The 21,137-nt window shown below is 39.1% G+C and overlaps 1 protein-coding gene and 1 non-coding gene across 5 annotated transcripts in view; one reads left to right on the top strand and one right to left on the bottom strand.

Moving 5' to 3' along the window:
• Positions 1–252: 252 nt before the first annotated feature.
• TRIP11 (thyroid hormone receptor interactor 11) overlaps positions 253–21,137 on the top strand; it is a 62,290-nt gene continuing 41,405 nt past the window's right edge. Inside the window, exons 1-6 of one of the 4 annotated variants that reach the window (XM_036411592.2) lie at positions 253–1,676; positions 5,814–5,872; positions 13,667–13,777; positions 16,598–16,876; positions 19,018–19,086; positions 20,484–20,649. In XM_036411592.2, the coding sequence (XP_036267485.1) occupies positions 1,538–1,676; positions 5,814–5,872; positions 13,667–13,777; positions 16,598–16,876; positions 19,018–19,086; positions 20,484–20,649 (823 nt within the window). In that variant the 5' untranslated portion in view covers positions 253–1,537. Of the gene's footprint in view, positions 1,677–5,810; positions 5,873–13,666; positions 13,778–16,597; positions 16,877–19,017; positions 19,087–19,736; positions 19,948–20,483; positions 20,650–21,137 lie in introns of those variants that run through there. The other 3 variants (XM_036411591.2, XM_036411593.2, XM_036411594.2) reach the window with 3 other exon arrangements.
• LOC118704294 lies at positions 13,155–13,261 on the bottom strand. The gene has a single exon (XR_004983367.1). It is a non-coding gene; the product is annotated as a U6 spliceosomal RNA (small nuclear RNA).

Below are 21,137 nucleotides of genomic sequence, written 5' to 3'. Positions count from 1 at the left end.
TTCTCAGCCATTTCTGGTTCAGAACATCGTATCATATGCAGTAACATCTTAGCTGTTCACTTCGTCTTCAGCCTCTTTTTTCTTTTTAAAAATTGATTTCAGAGAGGGAGGTGAGGGAGAGACAGAAACATCAATGAATCATCTATCAGCTGCCTTCTGCATGTCCTCTACTTGGGGAATCTGCTGAAACCTGGGCATGAGCCCTAACCTCCTGGTTCATTGGTCGAGGCTAGACCACTGAAGCATGTCGGAGGGGCCAGCTTCTGATTTTGAGACCAGCCTTCCTAAAGCTGGTTAGTCCCATCACTCCAATTACCTTTAAGTGAATCTCCACACTGTCAACATGTTATTGCAGGTTTAATTTCCGTAAACACTGGAAAGGATGATGCCAAATTATCATTTGCTGAAATGATTGTATGCCTAGACAACCCAAAGAAATTAACTGAAATGCTACAGAGCTAATAAGGTGTGTGTGTGTGTGTGTGTGTGTGTGTGTCATTTTACAAATGAGAAACCGATGAGCAAGGAGGGATAGATCCAGGCAGTCAGCCCCATGGTCTGCACATCTAACCAGCGGGCAGATGCTTATGGTAATAAACATTTCCAGAACGAGACGCAGGTGTCCTTTTAACACCATTCCGATTTCAGGGAGAGCTTGCCTGGCGCCCTCCGATTCCCACTAGAGGAGACATCGCCATGCTCCATCCACAAATAGTGCCACCTGCTCCTGTAGCCCCTCCTGACAGGCCGTGTAACCATCGGTACAGTAACCTGTGATCATCAAGCCTCTTCCTGCGCAACGGAGCGACTCCGCCAAGCCTCCTGGCACCAATGCCTACGCGGGAGTCAGAATAAAAACACTGGGGCTCCACCATCACAAGTGAGTCCACCGGGTTCCGGGCCATGTGGGCTTCGGGGGCGCCCCAGGCGGGGGCGGGCTCTGCCTGACAACACACCTTCCGCCCGCCGACCGCGCCGCGCCGCCCGGGTTCCCGCGGTGTCCACCTGGCTGGAGCTCGACCTGGCGCTCCGCCGCCCCCGCTCGGTCTTCCGCGTTCCCACGCTCCCTTGCGCTAAGGACACGTCCGCCGGTCCCGCAGGGCCCTTCTAGGCCGCCGTGGCGCCTCTCTATGATCCGTCGCCGCGTTGCGAGGGGATGTCATGGCGGCCGGCGTCGAGTTGGCAGGATTTGCTCACAGAACCGGGGGAAGGCACTGAAGCAGAGGAAGAGGTGGCCCAGCTGGACGGCGGGAAGTCGCGGGCATGAGCCGAGGCCCCGCGGGGGTGGCCGTGTGACAGGAGGCGGGCCCCCGAGAGAGTCCCAGGCCGGGCCTCCGCGTTTCTATGCGGAACGGGACGTCGGCGGGGGAGCCCCCGAAGACGCCCGCGTTGCCTAGGAACCCCGCCCCGTGTCCTCGGCTCCTGAGGGCGTAGAGTGTGGAGCGAAGGCAGCCGCCAGAGGACATTTGGCGGGGTCGTCCGACGGCGCCGGGCGCGTTTTCCCGGAGCGGAGCGGGGCGTTGTCTAACCCGCGGCGATGTCGTCCTGGCTGGGGGGCCTCGGCTCCGGCCTGGGCCAGTCGCTGGGGCAGGTCGGGGGCAGCCTGGCTTCCCTCACTGGCCAGATTTCAAACTTTACGAAGGATATGCTGATGGAGGGCGCGGAGGAAGTGGAAGGTAACAGCTGGGGCGCGGGGGAGGGCTTTCCCGGGACCCGGGAGCGTCCGTTTGGTCCCCGCGCCCATCTGTCAGGAGACGTGGACGGGCCGCCGCGGAGGACACTCCGCCCCTTTTTTCTTTCCGCTCCTTTCGCCTCTTCTGGACCGGGTTTCCTCCTCTGGCGTCGGGGGAAAGAATGGGGGTTCTCCTCCCCTTTACATATCTGGGTTTCCCGGAGCGGAGCGACCCTGCTCCTTGGCGGAGTAGTTTATTTTTGTTGGGTTCGTCCACGCCCACCGCGGACTTTGTCCTCCGCTTGGGGGCGGAACTGATTTTGATACTTTTCCTTTATACTGACAATTTCAAAAAATCATTTGTGGACGACACAGTCACTTTTATTTCCTTTGATTGATGTAACAATGGCAGTAACTCATAAAGTATTTAGTATCGCTCACCCTTGTCCGATTTGAATATATTGTTAGTGAAACACAGCTATGTTTTTCCGATTCGTTATTTTACAGTTTTGCCTGTTCTGGTGACAGCGTTCCAACTGAAAATGTGTTTTTCTGCCCAATCGCCCAGTAGAACAAGGGAGATATTCTATTTTTTGGGTATCCTTAGCAACCTTCGCTCGTTTTTGAAGTCCTCATTTTATGTTACTAATGAACAGTGACTCGGAGTTGCTTGGTGTTCGATGGCTAATTACTGTTTTGATTTCTTGATATTTCTTTCAACAAGTAATATTTAGATCAAAAGAGGTGTCGGTGTGTTGTTTTTTCTAGGACCATTCTAAATGGGTTTATTAAAAAGACTGTTTACAGAGGTAGAGAGAGGGTGTAGAGAAACCGCCAGGAACAACCAAGCGGTGTCACCACCCCCAAGAGGGGAGGGACTCAAAAAGAGTTCTTTAATCTTTTTTTTATTTTTATTGAATTTTTACAGAGAGGAATAGAGAGCTAGAAACATCGATCAGCTGCCTCCTGCACACTCCCGCAACCAAGGCACATGCCCCTGAAGGCAATCCAACCTGGGACCCTTCAGTCCGCAGGCCGAAGCTCCATCCACTGAGCCAAACCGGTTAGGGCAGAGTTCTTTAATCTTTAATCTTAGGTCTGCCTCCAAACCTAAGATGAGAGCAGTTCCTTTGGCATTTTTATTCTTTCATACATTAATACATTTAGCATTCTGGGTTAATTTTTAAAATCTTGTTTGACCTCAACCTTCATGTTTATTTGGCTGAAGGAAAGTTAGTTTGATAAAAAGATAGTACTTATATTTAGTATTTAGAGGGGAGGAAAATGAATCTGTTTTACTGCTTGGGGTATCCTTGGGGTGGGAGGTACATCAGGTGGGGCAGGTTGGGAATGGGTGTGAAAGGGATTCTTCCTGTGTCAGGGAAGGAAAGGGTCATTGAGGTAAGTCAGAAGCAGAGATGGGCCGCCTGACATGGGGAGTGACTACTCTCTCCTTGAATACTACATAGGGGAAGACAGTTGGCAATTTCTTTGACCCTAAATCAGAAAATATGCGTACCCCCAAGCTGGATGTCCTGCAGGCTTAAGGTGGAATTTTGTTCTTCCCACCAATTATGCTCCTTCAGTCTCAATCTTAATGGTTTCACCATCCACCCATTCTCCTAGAATAGAAATGTTTGTCATCTTTGCTTTGCCTCTTTTTTATATCCTGATTGGTCACTAAATCTTGGTCATCCTGTGCCAGAATTGTTTCTTGTATCTGTCCTTTCCTTAATTACTATTTCTTGAACTCATACCCCATTATTTTTCCCCTGCACTTTTCTCTTTCACATCCTGTCATCCATTTCTCCCTGTTCCACTCCATTTTCTGTTGTGCTGCCAGTTACTCTTCTAAAAACAAATGTGCTTTAAAATCTCTTGGCCCTATTACTTCCTTGATAAAATCCAAATCTCTTAATTTTGGGAGTCCAGAAACCTATCCTGTCTGGGTTCAGCCTACCTTTCCCAGTCTTACCTCTTGTTTTCTTCCCTTCTCTTCCAATTGTCAAACATGTGCACATTCACATACACGTACACATTTGTGCTTTCATCCAGAGCTTATGCCACATGGAATTTTGTGTGCCTATACAACTTCAAGCTTCTGCATGGTAAGTCCTTCCTTTTCTAACAATACTTCCTCCTCTGTCCTCCTTTTCCTGGAAAACAATTTTTCCTGTATGGCCCTGCTCACATGCCAGGTACTTGGTGAAACCATTCTCACTCCATGGCAGGTTGAATTGATTGCAGGCAATTCATATTCTATCAGAACTATGTGGATCTCTGACAGCACTTACCACATGGAGTTATAATTTATCTCTTTTCTTGATGCCCTGGGTAAGGACTGCATTTTATTTATCCTTATGTGGCGTCTTCCCTGGTACATAGTGGAAGTGATTAAAAACCTTCAGAGTTGCTCAGTAAGTAAAAATCTCCAAAGTTGCTTAGTTCTTTTGTTTTCCTTTGAATTAAAATAGGACATGCTTAACACCTAGTGACTGGTTTTATAAATCATTTAAAAATCGGGTCAGAGTCCACTTCATTATTCATGCAACAAGTATTTATTGATTGTGTATCCTGTGTCAGCAGTGAACAAGATAATAGTTCTGAAATAGTACTGTTGGTACAGCTTGAGAATCATCCATGTTTACAGTATCAGAAAGTTGCTATTCCGCCAAGCAAACACTGTACTGATTTATTCAAGGTTAGGAGCTTGGGCTATTAAGTCAAACATGGGTTGAAATTCTCCTTCCATATATTAAAAATTGTGGGATCTTTGGCAAATTATTAAGTACTTAGTCTCTAAAAAGCAGAGTCTCCTTATCTGTTAAATAGGGATAATCATACTTATCATGAGGTTGGGAGGATTAAATGACGTCCTGAATATAAAACACCTAGCACTGTGCCTAGAGAATAGTAAGCATTACTAAATGGTAGCTATTGTTCTTGTTTTCCCTCTCTGAGGAATAATTTTTTGTCTGTATTATATCTTCCCTTTATTCTTAAAAAGGCCAATATTTTTATTTTTGGGGGGGAGAAGAGTATGGAGGATGGTCTACATTAACTTTTTGTTTTATCCCTCTTTGAAACATTTGTGGTCTATAATCACCTTCCTAAACAGATTAGATTATAATTTGTTCTCTTCTGAGTAGCAATTAGACATTCCTGTCAGAGTTTTAAGCAAGATGTATAAACAACCACAGAAGCAACTGCACCTGGTGATTTTCAAAACAAGAAGAGTGGGTTTGTCACTTTTACTGTACGCCACTTGTATTATCTTCTAATTTAAACTGTAATTCAGAGAACTTATTTTTATAGAATTAAAGTACTATGAGTAATGGAAAATACTACTATGTAGGAAAAACCTAACTGTGCATGATAATTTTCTGGTCGCATGAATGGTGCTTTGCCACTACTGGCCTCTGATTCTTTTCTTATATGAAAACGTGTGAACCTAGACTAAGCTATTCCTATTAAACAAAACAATTTTTTAATTGATTTCAGAGAGAGGAACGGAGAGGGAGATAGAAATAGAAACATCAGTGAAGAGAGAGAATCATCATTCAGTTCCCTCCTGCAAACCCCCTATTGGGGATTGAACACACAACCTAGGCATGTGCCCTGACAGGGTTCTAACAATGACCTCCTGGTTCATAGATCAAGGCTCAACCACTGAGCAACACTAGCTGGGCGGAGCTATTCTTATTTTAAATAAATCGTGTCTATGTTATTTGAAGTAAGTGTTCTTTTAGCATATTTTCATTTTTTGTTTATAGGTCATTAGTTATTTGATAGTAGTGGGAGAAGTAAGACATAAGGCCAGTTGTATAAATTTCATTTAAACACAGATTTCATTTGTAAAACTTAATTTTCCAAATTTTAATGAACACTTCCAAGGGATAAAGGTAGATATCGTAGGGTGTATAAGATATGCAAAAAATAATGACTTCTCTGACAATAAAGAATGCTTGTAGCAGTAGGAAGTAGTGATAAGATCAAGTGATATTTATCTTATGAATAGATTCTAGGATCAGCATACCATTCTGTTTAAAGCTCAGTACAGTATATTTCCCTTACAATGCCTGTTTATTAGTTTATATGTTGTTGATTGTATATTCAGTATGTGCTGTTTCTTTTATAGCAGAATTACCTAATTCCAGGAGAAAGGAAATTGAAGCCATTCATGCAATCTTAAGATCAGAGGTAAGGAAAATTAAAGACTACTGTTGAACTTAGATTTTTCTTTTTCAAAGTTATGAAAGCTATTCTTGCTTTATTTTTGTCCTCTCTTTTTAATACACTGTTTGCCACTTTTTTTTTTTTTTTTTTTTTTTTGTCTATTGCTCTTTAAGTTTTTTAAAGCATTATCAACTTTCTTTAGATGAAGACTATATTTATATGTTACTGCACTTTGCTATGTAATGTTTCCATCTCTGCTTCTCCATGCTAGGAGTAGGAAAACTGCTAAATATAGAAATAATAATAGTAACAATTTATCATTGTCAAGGACTTACTATGTTCTGACTGTGCTAAATTATAGGTATAGCAAATTACTTTTATCTTTTTCATTATTAGTTCATGCCTTGTGATGTTTAACTCTGGACATTTTGCATACTTAATAGTGATGAGGAAACTTGGAAAGGATTCAAAGGAAAACTACAAAGAACATGAAAGGATTTAAAAAAATATGTTTTAATTGATTTTAGAGAGGAAGAGAGAGGGAGAGAGAGAAACATCAATGATGAGAGAGAACCATTGACTGGCTGCCTCCTGCACACACCCTGCTGGGGATCGAGCCCACAACCCAGGCATGTGCCCTTGGCTGGAATCGAATCTGGGACCCTTCAGTCCGTAGGCTGATGCTCTATTCACTGAGCCAAACCAGCTAGGGTGAACATGAAAGGATTTAAAGTGAGATCTGTTATAAAGTATGAGACATTCAGTGATTTAATCCAAAAATAAGAGCAGTGAGGGAACACAATAGTATTTTAGGAAAAGACATTCTTAGGGCTGTAACAAATATGTTTTCCTGTCCGTTAAGCTCATAAAAAAAGAAATTAAATTTGAAAAAAATTTACATACAGCAAGCATTTTTGAGTTTTGGTCAAGATTACCAAAATGAGATTATGGAATTTGAAATTGAGGACCTCTCAAGAGGACTTCCAGTAGTATTCTGCCCCCGTAGAAGATGGCAGGTTGGTGGCATATTAGAGACGCTATCAGTAATCTTCCTATATAATAAAGAGGTAATATGCAAATTGACCCTCACGCCTTCACAAGATGGCTGCCTAACATCAGGCCGATAGGGGGGTTAGTGAGGGACTGAGCAGGCTGTGTGGGGCGACCAAGCTGAGAGGGGGGTTTGTGAGGAATGACCAAACAATTGAACAAATAGGCTGTGTGGGGTGGCCAGGCCAGCAGTGAGGGACAACCAAATGACTGAACAGGCTGCATGGGGCAACCAGGCTGGCAAGGGGGACTGTTGGGGGCAACCAGGCCAGCTGTGGGGGACAGTTAGGAGTGACTATGCTGGCAGGGGGGGTGCAGTTAGGGGCGACCAGGCAGGGAGGCAGGTGAGTGATTAGGAGCCAGCAGTCTAGGATTGTGAGAGGGATGTTTGACATCCCCCTAGGAGTCTCGGATTGGAGAGGATGTGGGTCAAACACACCCTGGAGCCCTCCCACAGTCACTCCTTGGCTGGCCAACTTCTTATATTTCTCCCGGCCCCAGTTGTGCACTGGTGGGGTCCCTCAGCCTGGCCTGTGCCCTCTTGCAATCCAGGACCCCTCGATGGATGTCCGAGTGCCAGTTTCTGCCAGATCCCACAAGGGGAGAGACGCTCAGCCAGAAGTCAACTCATGGCTGACCAGTACAACGGCAGTGGCGAGCCTCTCCTGCCTCTGTGGTGGTGCTAAGGATGTCCGACTAATGCTTAGTCAGACATCCCCCAAGGGCTCCCAGACAGAGAGGGTGCACACCGGACTAAGGTAACCCCCTCTCCCCTTCGAGTGCACAAATTTCTTGCACCGGGTCTCTGGTTACTTAGTAAGTAGATGCTTTTATGACAGGTGAACTTAATAGCTTCTTTTTTGTAAGACTGAGGTAGAGCCGAAACCAGTTTGGCTCGGTGGATAGAGCGTCGGTCTGTGGACTGAAAGGTCCTGGGTTCGATTCCTGTCAAGGGCATGTACCTTGGTTGCAGGCACATCCTCTGGGGGAGGGGGATGTGCAGGAGGCAGTTGGTCGATGTTTCTCTCTCATCGATATTTCTAGCTCTCTATCCCTCCCTGTAAAAAATATATATTTTTTAAAAAGACTGAGATAAAAAATTGTTCCTGTAGTCCCTAGATAGACCTAGTTTCTAGTACAGACCCACCCAGAAAAATTATACGGCAGTTGTGTGTAGTAGTATTAATTTTGGTAAATTCGCGATTGTTCATCTTTGGGGGAAATAGTAAATAGGGTTTTAACCTGCTTAATGGATGTCTGCTCTGCATAGAGCTTGAGAAGGGAGATAGAAAGAAACCTTCCATCCCTCATTGATCTCAGTTCTAATCTCTCATAGCATTACCATTGGGCTACATGGCAAATATGATTCTAGTGTTTAGAAATACATATTTTTAGTATGACACATCCCCAAAAGAAAACCCACTTCCTCATTTGATGCTTATTCAGAGTAACGTGAGCTACCCAAGTACTAGAGGAAAACATACTGTTGGGCTTCCCAAGGGCTTTGTTTTCTAAGCTGGTTTTAAATGCACATGATTCTTGCCTTATGTCAGCACATAAGCATTTCACCCCCTAAATCCTGTGTGACTGTGCAATGAAAGAATAAGGTGAAGATATGATTGAAGCCATCAGGAAACTTACAATATCAAGTTCTATTTGGAAACTTTTAGTTTAGACAGAGGCCAGTGTGTTTTCCAGAGGAAATTGGACTTCTGTACAGATGTTAGTATTTGAAGGTGACTGAATTAGCTGGGTTTCTTTAGTGCAAGTAACAGCAGCCAATCTAAGCAAATTTAACCCTCTATACCAAGAAAAAATAGTTATTACATATACCATCTGGATCCAATGGGCTCTTTTAATTTTTTTAATATTAAATCATTTTACATGTAATTTACAGAAGAATGAAATCACAGTGAAAAACTTTATTAAATATTTTAATAAACGCTTATATAGCAAATCCAAAATTCTATGTTTCTGGTTTTAAAAACATATATTCAAAGCAGGCAGTGTTCTTTGAATGCAGTTTACTGCTTATTAATTCTTACACATGAACTGGAATGTATCTTGTAAATACTGATTCTAGATTCACTTATATTTGCTTATTTATTTAACTTCTGTTTCTTTTTCTTTATTTGTGTCACTAAACCTAATACTTCTGATGGTTCTTGATTTTGTTGCAGAAATAGTGGCTTGTCATCTTTGCCCCATAATTGCAAAACATTTTTATTCTTATTTATAAATGCCAATTTAAACGATCAATCCTCTGATTTTTTTTGTCATCTGTTTCCTCCCAGTCATCTGCCTTCAGCATTTACCCCTGTATGAACTATATCAAGTAAATGTTCAAACGTTCATAATGAAAGAATACTGTCACATATACATATCCATTTAGCACAGTGGGATGTTCAAGTTCTTGTCAAAAAATATTGTGAGCCCTAACTGGTTTGGCTCAGTGGATACAGTGTTGGACTGCAGACTGAAAGGTCCCAGGTTCAATTCCAGTCAAGGGCATGTACCTTGGTTGTGGGCACATCCCCAGTAGGAGGTGTGCAAGAGGCAGCTGATTGATGTTTCTCTCTCATTGATGTTTCTAACTATTACTATCTCTTCTTCTCTGTAAAAAATCAATAAAAAATATTTAATAAAATGTTGTGAAAAAATATTTTCTTATTTGAATGACTAACTTGATGAGAATACTGTATTTCTGTTTTATTCTTAGGAATGCATTGTTGAGTCATTAGTTCTTGAGTTTGAGAAAATTTACCTAGGATATTGTTATTTGAAGATTTGTCTGAGATTTTGCTTCTATACTTAGTTTCACCATAACTGTTAGACTCTAGAATGCTGTTTTCTATCTCTTTGCATTTGTCTTCTTAGTTGTGTAATAATTGTTTAGTATTTTTTGTTTTCTTCTCTGTTAAATGAAAATTCTGAATTTTCAACTGTGTTCAATGAAAACAAAACAAAACAAAAAAAGCTACAAAGATGATATCTCCAGATAGTTTTTATCTTTTTAAAAGATGATGTAATACATTGGGCAACACAGTCAGAAAACTGGTTATTTCATTACTGCATCATTCTTTTAGATGATTCCACTAGTCTTTTATTTTCTTATTATTTAAACTAGAAGCTCGATGCACAAAAATTTGTGCAAGAATGGGCCTTCCTTTCCCTTGCTGCTGGCACCACCTTTTAGCTCTGACCACATCTGCTTATGCTGCCCGGAGGTCCTGAGCAGCTGGGGTGGTGCTGAATGCCTATGCCCTGCCCCAACCCTGGCTGCTCGGCGCCTGCATATGCAAATCAATCCACCATATTTATTGGGTTATTTGGGTACTGACTCCTGATTGGCTAATGGACATCACAAAGGTACAGTAAATTTGCATCTTTCTCTTTATTAGTGTAGATTGTTTTTAGCATAATGGGGGATAATTGATGAAAATAATTCTTAGGATGATAAAATAGCAAAATGTTTTAAGATATGGAAAACAAGATCATTATGATCCCATGATTATTCTTGGACTTATAAAAGGGCCCATGTATCCTGTGGTACTTAAAAGATAGAATGAGTTTTATTCTGTTAAAAAATATATTTTCTCTTTATTGGAAAACCTCTATAAAAGAAGAAAAGATATGAATATCAGTTATTTATTTTTTTAATCCTCACCTGAGGGTTTTTTTCATTGATTTCTAGCCAGAGTGGAAGGGAGGGAGGAGGGAGAGAGACAGAAACATTGATGTGAGAAAGACACATGGATCGATTGTCTCCTGCAGGTGTCCTGACCAGGCTAGAGAACCTGCAACCAAGGTGTGTGCCAGCAGTTGAACCTGTGACACTTGCATCAGTGGGCCAACACTCTAACCACTGAGAAAACTGGCCAGGGCATGAATCTCAATCTTTTTTGATAGTTAGAACTACTCAAAAATGAAACTCATAGGCTAAAATTGGTTTCAGGAGACCTTGATGGTATAATACGGATTAAGCAGAATGGAATAATCCTATATAATAAAGAGGTAATATGCAAATCGACCCTCACAAGATGGCTGCCTATGACCAAACCGGCAGGGGGGTTAGTGATGGATGACCATACGACTGAAATGACTGAATAAGCAGGCTGCGTGGGGCAAACAAGCCAGCAGTGGGGTTAGTGAGGGATGACCAAATGACTGAACAGCAGGCTGTGTGGGGTCACCAGGCTGGCAGGGGGGGTAGTTAGGGGTGACCAGGCCAGCAGAGAGGGGCAGTTGGCAGTGACCAGGCCAGCAGGGGTCAGAGGCCAGCAGGGGGGGGGGGTAAAGTTGGGGATGACCAGGCTGGCAAGGGGGTGAGTTGGGGGCAATTAGGCTGGCAGTGGGGGGGCAATGAGGGGCGACTAAGCCAGCAGGGAGGACAATCGGGGATGATCAGGCCAGCTGAGGGGGGCAGTTGGGGGAAACCAGGCTTGTAGAGGGGGCAGTAAGAGGTAACCAGACTGGCAGGGGGTGGAAGTTAGGAGTGGCCAGGCTGGCAAGGATGGGGCAGTGGGGGCTACCTGGCCGGCAAGTGGGGGCAGTTAGGGGCAACCAGGCATGCAGGCAGGTGAGCGATTAAGAGCCAGCAGTCCAGGATTGTGAGAGGGATGTCCAACTGCTGGTTTAGGACAACCCCCAAGGAGTCCTGGATTGGAGAGGGTGCAGGCTGGGCAGAGTGCCCCCCCTATGCACAAATTTTGTGCACCGGGCCTCTATATAATAAAAGGCTAATATTCAAATTGACTGAACAGTGGAATGACCAGACACTATGATGCACGCTGACCAACATGGGGCAGATGCTCAAAGCAGGAGTTGTCTCCTGGTGGTCAGTGTGCTCCCATAGGGGAGCATTGCTCAGCTGGAAGCTAAGCTCACGGCCAGGAGACTCCCGCCTCCGCAGCAGCGCTAAGGATGTCCAAATGATGGCTTAGGCCCGCTCCCCGTGGACATCCCCCAAGGGCTTCCAGTCTGCAAGAGGCCACAGGCCAAGCTGAAGGATCCCCCCACACCCAAGTACATGAATTTCGTGCACCGGCCCTCTAGTTTAAGAATAAGAGTATCTTATGGATTCCAAGGGCAGAAATTGTAGCTAGTCTTTGAGAAGGATCTGCAACCAGAACTGGAGCCCTCAGGAATCTCTCTGTCATAGCTCCTCTCTTCTTTTTCCTAAGTGTTTATTCTTTTCTCCTTTCAGACCAGCCCCCTCTGCTTCATATTTCACATAATAGAAATAGCCCCTGGCAGCTTCTGATGTGTTATGGGTCAGCACATAAAAAGAGTCTGTCTTTCATGTGCTTTATTAACCTTTCTGACTCACACAGCTAGGGAGATAAGGAGAGACAACCAATTAAATTAGGTAGTGGCCAAATTTAAAGTTTTTTAAATTCTACTTATTCAGCAGAGTTAAAGATAGCCATGTGTATTGTATGTGAAAAAGCCTAGAGTGGATTTTTGACTTCACTATATTGTATTGCTTCAGTTATGTATGACATTGCTCATGTTAACAGAAAATAATGCATGAGCAGCCAATAGAATAGAAAGTACTTGGTTGTGTGACCATTGGTCCGGTTTTTTATTAATATTTCTTCAGCATGACCAAGGTCTGGTTAGATTTCTGGAGATAGTCTCCCAAACTAGGATTTGTGTATGTTATAATTTTTCCGTTAATTTACACCACTGATTTTTCTCTGGGAATTCACATAATCTCCCTGGATCATAATTTTCACATCTGTCAATATAAGAAATTGCTAGAATATAAGAAAACAGATTATATCCTCAAAGTGAAAAAGTCTTCACTTCCTAGCAGTAGCTTTCTCTTCCACCATCAGGCTCCTTAGACTCAGTTATTATTGTTAAGCTGTGTTTGTAGATATATTAGTAGAGTTCTTAGTAAATTATTATGTGTAATAATTTGTAAATTCCTTTTGCAGAAAGTTTTAGGGTTCATTTCTCTTGCTCCATTATGTACTTATTCAGATTTCAGAGAATGATAATAGGTCAAGATTTAATATTTAGATATATAAAATTTAATACTTTTATTTTTATATGTCAACATCTTAAAGAACTGTGATATCTAGATTCATTGAATTATACTTAGAATATTTTGTGTTTTTTGAACTGTAGTTTTTCAAACCAGGTAGTTTTTACATTGGATTTTTAGGTGCCTCTGGGATTTAGGTAGACAAGTGATGTAAGGGTTTGGCCTCCTATCTGCACTTCAGCTAGAAGTCTTTTTTTTTTTTTTTTTTATATGGAACGCTTTACGAATTTGCGTGTCATCCTTGCGCAGGGGCCATGCTAATCTTCTCTGTATCATCCCAATTTTAGTATATGTGCTGCCGAAGTGAGCACAGCTAGAAGTCTTTTTAAAAATATTTCTTTAAGTTCTTCTGTTTGGGGAGAAAACAAAAGTTTAAATATGTAATCTAGCTCATTCATTTACCATTTTACTGCCTATTACTTTCTAGACACTCTATATACAAAGATGGGGTAAGCATTGATCAGTGGTTTTGTTTTAGCAAAAAATCAAACTGAGAAAGATTTATTTTTAAATTTTGCTTTAGAATTATGCATAATCTCTATAAAGATGCTTATTGCACTAGTGATTTTAATGAAACATGTAAAGACCAGAATTTTGTTAGATCTATATTTTACATCTTTTTTTCTTGTATAAAGAAATGTTTTCATAATGCTGTGAAATAACTAACATGTTTTACTTTTTAGTCTTTTTTTAAATACTTTTTTCTGTGCTTCTAGAATGAAAGACTAAAGAAACTTTGTTCTGATCTAGAAGAAAAGCATGAAGCTTCTGAGCTTCAAATAAAGCACCAATCTACCAGTTATCGAAATGAACTACAACAGAAAGAGGTAAAGGTTATCACAGTTACTTCATACTTACTTCACTGAGCAGTATTGAGGAAGTTTTTAAGAGCTGTAATATAAATCAAGCTGTATTTAGATTTATAAAAATATTGAAAGGTGTTGAAGTTAATAATTACCAATTCAGTTATTAATTTAATAAGAATTCTGTAAGCTTTTTTATTATGTTTATGTTACATAAACTAACTTTTGTGGAGTTTAATTTCTGCTTTCCAAAAAGAGGAAAAGTCCTATCTATAGAAATAAAAGCATAATATGCTAATTAGACCAGACAACCTTCCGGAGGAAGCTGGGGCTGCGAGAGAAGTTGAGGTCCCGGGTGCCTGACAGCAGCCGGAGGGAAGCTGGTGCTGGCAGCTGGGGGAACGAACACCAACTCTTGTACAAATTTTGTGCATGGGGCCTCTAGTGTAAAATATCTTTAGGCATCTGTTGCTTATAATTTTACATTTTATGAAACTTAATTTCTTATTTATTTACTTAAAATTGTTTGAAATCTGTGATCATTGCTCATTTTAACTACAAGTGTTAATATATGCTATGTTGACATTTACTTGATTTTCCATGGAAAAACATAATATTAAGTATTTCATAGTTGACTTAGACTGTTCTATAATTTTTTTTCTCCTTTAGTTTGATAGGGGCTCATGGCTGCCTGAGCCCACGGCTGCCTGAGCTCCAGGCCTCGCAGCCACAGTGGCTTTGTCTGGATGGATGTCCAGAAGATGTCCGCCCTAATTAGCATATTACCCTTTTATTAGTATAGATAACCGATGTTATCATGAATCCTTAAAATATGGACTATGTCTCTATGTTTCATTCTGTTGTTGAATTCTCTTTAGTGTTCAGAACATAACTAGAATTCAGTAAGCACTTCTATTGAATAGAACCATATCTTGTTTCATTATCCAGATCATGTGGGTATTCTTCATTTTGTTGATTAAATGTTCATTTCTACCATAAATTCTTATTTGGGTTTTTTAAATTTAGATGCACTGATTTCTAGTTCTTTTAGTGACACATTAAGATGAAAAATTAAAGCAAACCACGTTAAAGATAAATACAACCATTTAAAGAAGAGCTTAATTTCCAGTCTGTTGGGAATTTATTTCATAAAGTAGAATAGAATGAATTACTACAAAAATGAATATAAAAAGGCATAACTACAAGTTCAAATTAAAAACCCACCTTATTTTAAAAGGCTCAACAGATATAAAATTACTGTGTCAAATTGCTTTAAAAGTCTTTACCGGTAAAGACTTTTATGTAAAATACGGTAAAGCCTTACTCTTTGAATTTCTGTACTTTTCATGGGCAGGTAGCAAACATTTATGGTATCAGTCCACACACCACTCTTTGAGTAGCACTGACTTACAGATATTACAGTAGTTTACATCCAGGGGTTTATAGCTGAATCATAAGTGACACTTAAAAAAAATACATAGGTTCATGTTTCCCAGGAGATTCTAGAGTGGCATACTGGGAAGAGTTTTGGTATTTTTTTGAAAATTCATAGGTGGTTTCATTGAAAACACCACTGTGGAAAACTCTGGCATTTTATATTCTACTTAACTATTGATATTAAACACCCAAATTAAGCATTCAAGTTTAGAAATGCCTTTGTTATAACTAGAGTTTACACTTATTAACTCTACAACTTGATATAAATGTCTCTTGTATAATGAGAACTTTCTTTGTATTATAGCTACATTTGAAAAAATAGTGCATTTTAGTACTCTTTACCAGAATGAAAGATAATACATAAACATACTTTCGCAGAATCTATTTGCTGTCCTCACTGTGATGTTCATATTCCTTAAAGTTGCAATTTGCCTCGTACTGTATATGGGAAAGTGAATGAAATCTGTGCACTACTATTAAAACCTCCAGTAGAAAAGGAACTCTGATGTGCAAAACATGTTTGTTGTGACATTTGACGTAGTTGTGTTTGGTGTTTGTTTGTCTAGTTGGTTGATGTTACACGGGTAGAAATACTATATTAGTTGTTGGTTTGTCTTTTCAGTTTTTCTTAATTGTGGAGGGGGTGTCTTCTGGATTAACTTGAATATTTTAGGAAGCATATTTCAGATCTCTCTAGCTTCTATGTTTTGTCTCAAGTGGATGTGACATTATGGTTAAGTCCTGTGTTCATAATTTCTTTTGAATAATGATACTCTGCTCAGGGTTTTAGAATCTTTATTATGTTATCTCCCTGAGTAGAGTCAAATTTTCACTGGCCTCTCTTTGCCAAGACTAAAGCCAAGCCCTCTGTCAATGAACAATTTCCTTCTAAGACTTATGAGCCAGTAACTACAGTCTCACTGTGTTATCTGAAAAGACTGGATTAATAAATCAAAGCATTTCTCCTGATAGCAGTGTACAGACCACAACAATATTCCTGATTCATGATGCATTTTAAGCCTAAATCCAGCCATAACCAGTTAGTAAGACTCTTCCACCAATTGTTCTCAAGAAACTTTCCAATGCATAGGCTGACACAGCTTTTACTTCCTCTGAGGAGTTACCTGGTATCTTACCTGATACATAGAAGCTAGTAAATCCTTGTTTAACTGAGAAATACCATTGCTTTAGTTACCATATGAGTGAAACATTATCTATATTTTAACTATGATAATTATGTTTGCTTTTAAATAAAAATGTATGGTTGGGATGTTATTAAAAACTTAGATTCAGTTGATAGCATACAATTATTGGATAATGTTAAATTATTATGACTTTTAATTTTATTAATCTGGAATATCGTTATTTTAAAGTACCTTCTCTAAAATACGGATTATAAATATATAGGTGGAAATCAGTCATCTTAAAGCAAGACAGATTGCACTACAGGACCAATTGCTAAAGCTGCAGTCCGCTGCCCAGTCTGTAAATTCAGGAGCTGGCAGTGTGCCCACAACCACTGCATCATCATCATTCAATTATGGTATCAGCCATCATGCTGCCGCTTTCCACGATGATGACATGGACTTTGGTGATGTAATTTCATCTCAACAAGAAATAAACAGATTGTCAAATGAAATTTCAAGGCTTGAATCTGAAGTTGCACATTGGAGGCATATTGCTCAGGTAGGTAAACTTTTCATGAATTTTTAGAGACTGTTAAGTGAGTAAAAATACGGGTGCTGTGTAGAGATTTCATTATAGAACTATGGACCAGGAAATGGAAACTTGTATTCTAATTCTGCCTATAACTTTCTAAGTTATTTTAATCAGGTCATCTTTCTCTCTCAGCCCCTTCTGCACAATATTGGGAAGAAATTTTCAAAATAAAAGTGAAGTTGCTGTGGTTGAACCAGCATCTTTTTCCCTGGAGTTCCTACGGCTTTGCTGCTGGAAATCAGGGCTCCAAGGCACGAGATTTGAATCTACTTGCTTAGATATTGTCTGAGGTTTCTGTTTGCATTAATTATATGTAAAATGAAAATCTGATAATTGGCATTATAAATTTTTAAAACTATTCTGTGTTGTTTCTCATGAATAAGAAATCAAATACTTGCTATTTTGGGCTGTAAACTTTCTTGCTTTTTTGTCTTACATATCAGATTTTATATGTACTACCAAGGCTGTCAGTAGACATGAGATTCAAAATATACTGGGACAAAAAAATATACTGGCATATTGTTCATACGGATTTAATTCATGAGTGTATAAAAAAATGAAGTATTTTCTGTCTTTTTGTCAGTGTAATCTAATTATGTAAAGGAGAAATCCTCCCAATTAAAATTATTTCCTGCTTCCCAAGTTGCTGGACATTTCTAATATTCTAAGTAAATCTGGAGAGAATGATCCTTCTGTCCATCTTATCTCTAAAAAGTAGTAATTCTTAAACTTTGTTCATGTAAGAATAACCTGGGGAACTTGGAGATTCCCTGCCCTCCCTTAAGAGATTAGGATTTTGTAGCCTGTTTTGGGGTGTTGAAAACTGCATTCAAACAAATAAATCATCAGGTGATTCTGATAATTTAGTAAAACATTTTAAGAAACATTAGTTAGGGTAAGATTTCATAAAGAGATGGATTTTTTGTATGTTTACTTAAGCATACTATGACAGACCTGTATTGGGATGTAAAGGTGAAAAGGACATAATTGGGACCATTCAGGAAACTTAATTTTCTAGCAAGACATAATAAAAGTTAATATTTGTATTATACTTTATAAGATGTTTCCATATATACTACCCCAGTATATGTTATATTATCCTCAATAGGTATGTGAGGAATTTATTGTTTCATTGAAGAGCAAAGTAAAAGTTTAAGTAATATACCCACTATCACAGTGATTAAGTTGTGATTCAAAACATGTCTTTCTACTTTTCTACTCCAACCCTAAGTTCTTTCTATTATACTGTGTTCTTTCTTTAAAAAAAAAAAAAAAAAAGATTTTCTTTTATTGATTTTTAGAGAGAGAGGAAGGGGAAGAGAGAGAGACATTGATCAACTGCTTCCTGTACACTCCCTACCAGGGATTAAGCCCTCAACCTGAGTATGTGCCCTGACTAATAATCGAACTGGCAAACTTTCGGTGCACAGGATGACACCAACCAACTGAGCCACACCAGCCAGGGGTTCTGTGTTCACTTTTTTTAGCCAGAGATCAATGTTTGGTTCCTTAACACATTTTATAGTAAATGATAATAGAGGTAAATGAACAAGCTTTGAATAAGAAGAATCCAAGTTATTTTATTTACTTGTCACAACAAAGGTTATTCTGTATTGGAGTCTTCTGGATGAAATCCTTTTAAAATATTTTTGTTGTTATTATTAGCATTCATTTTAGAAATTACCTTTTAAGACACTGATATAATGTTGGACAAAGTCCTAAAGAATGAGTAAATGACTAGCTCTGCTCATCTGCCAGAAATTTGCATTAATTCTGCAAAAATGGAAAGGTCCTTTTGCCTTTGTGGTAAAAAGTTATACAGAGACTTCTTAATATACTTTTTTTTAAATAAGTAGAATATTACGTGGTGTTTTCCTTATTTTATAAAACTGTTATCTCCCCTATTAGTTATCATACTTATAAATGGCATCTTTTTACTTATTGTGTTTTACTCACTAGTTTTCTTAAAAGATACTTGGCATTTTAAAACCAAAATTTGTCTTGGAAATGCCACATTTTTTAAAAGTATCTTTTAATAAAATTAGTCTGTGATTTTCCTTTTTATAAGAAAATTAATATAATTTTCGAATTCTGTTTTTCTGATCTAGATTTCTAAAGCACAAGGATCAAGCAGCTCGGATCAAAGTGAAATTTGCAAACTGCAAAATATAATTAAGGTAAGGCAGATTGTTGGAACAATGGCTAGTATGCATTTAAAATTTGCTTATGAAAATCATAAGCCTAAATTAATAAAAGTTGTAAAAGTAACCATACAAATTATGGTCTTTATTTCTTTTTACCATTTTGTATCTTCTTTAGTGTTGATGACGAGTCAGGTATATCTCTACAAAATCATTTGTTTTGAACATTTATTAAGTAGTCTATATTCTGTGTTTGTTTCCTATTGCATTTCACAAAATGGTCTTTATTAAAATAGAATTCTAAGGTTGCTGAAGTTTCAAGGTTTAGGGTTAAAGGACATTGATAAAATAAAATGCTAATATTATTCATTACAAATAATTATTTTCTTTTAATGGTAGAATTTTGCTAGTTTGGTCAGTTTTGGGTTTTATTATTATTACAATACTAGTGTGGGTGGGTTCCTGAGTCAAACCTGTGTTTGAATCCAGGCTCTACTATTTACAAGATGTGCTTCTTTGGGAAACTTCTGTTTTGTTATCAGTAAAGTAGATGTCATCATAATACCTCGTTTGTAGAATTGTTTTGAAATGTAAGTGTAAAGCTCTTTGCCTAGTGCTGGGATGTAAGTATTGAGGAATAAAGAATAAGTTCACTTGTCTTCTGAGGAAATAGAAGATAATTTATAGATTAGGATTCTTCATTACAAGCAGCAAAAACCATCTCTGGCTAAATAAAGCAAAAGAGGATTGATTGATTGGATTGCTTGATTGGAAGGACCCTGGGTAGTTTGATGATAGGATTGAAGGAAGAGTTGAGCATTTTGGCCTCCAAAAAGACAGGAATGGGAACAGCATTGAGGATCTAAGTAGTGGGGCACAGTGGACAGATTCTTCAAGGTGCAGCTATCATAATGCTTCTGGCTTAAGCAATTTCCCTTTTTGAGAGACTCAGCCCAAGATCTAGTTTCCTAGCAGAGAGAGTGATGGTCTCAACTTGGGTAGTAGCAAGGCATCTTGGTTGACTGTTTGTGAGTCCCAGCAAGCCTGGAAGGAAAAACAGCAGGAGAATGGAATAATAGGACAACAGTCATACATTAGCTAGAAGGTTGAGACTGATATTAGTGGAATATCATTAACAGAAGTTCATGGTCACAGATGCTAAGGAAAAAAGATATTTTTGCTCACTTTGTTTCAGGTTTTTCTTATTGGTATGCCCTCATTAAAAGTAGAAAAACTGTTTTTAAGGCTCAAGCGAGGAAAGGGTGGGTGGAGTCTCAGAATTGTCCAAATGTTGGGCATGTGTTTAAATACTTTTCAGCCTTAATACTTTTGGAGAATTGTTTTTAATAATAGAGACTTTTGGGCAAAAATGAAATAGCTTAGATGAGTTCATTGATTATTAAAGTGGTTGACTTTGTTTTTATTTTTTTAAGGAACTTAAACAGAACCGAAGTCAGGAAATAGATGATCATCAACATGAAATGTCAGTATTACAGAATGCACATCAACAGAAATTGGCAGAAATAACGCGTCGGCATCGAGAAGAATTAAGTGAATATGAAGAACGAATTGAAGAACTGGAAAATCTGTTACAACAAGGTTATTAATTTAACATATTAGCTGGCATAATTAAATGACAAGCCTAGCACTGTAAGACACTGATGTAAAGTTGGACAAAGTTCTAAAGAATGAGTAAATGACTAGTTCTGCTCCTCAGCCAGAAATTTGTACTGGCACTCCTATTGTCATGGTTCTGCAAAAGTGGAAAAAATTATAATACGGAGACTCTTGCATTATTTGGTGTATTTCCCTTTCTTTCAAATTCACATACATAGACTTTTTAGTATTTTACTCAAATAATATCTTTCCTCAACTATTTTAAAATGCTTTACTTACTGTAGTTATTTAACTTTTCTTAGACTTGATTTCTTTAGAGCATTTTTAGATTTACAACAATATTGAGAAGGAGGTACAGAGATATCCCTTATACTCTCTGCCTCCACCCCTACTCCCACCCCTATGCATATTCTCTACTACCATCAACCTCACTCAGAAGGATGGCACTTTTTTTTTTTTTTTTTTTTTTA

This window comes from Pipistrellus kuhlii, unplaced genomic scaffold, assembly GCF_014108245.1.
Source record: "Pipistrellus kuhlii isolate mPipKuh1 unplaced genomic scaffold, mPipKuh1.p scaffold_m20_p_41, whole genome shotgun sequence".
Lineage (NCBI taxonomy): Eukaryota > Metazoa > Chordata > Mammalia > Chiroptera > Vespertilionidae > Pipistrellus > Pipistrellus kuhlii.
The sequence above is the reverse complement of the archived record's forward strand: the minus strand, read 5'-3'. Positions and strand labels throughout refer to the sequence as shown.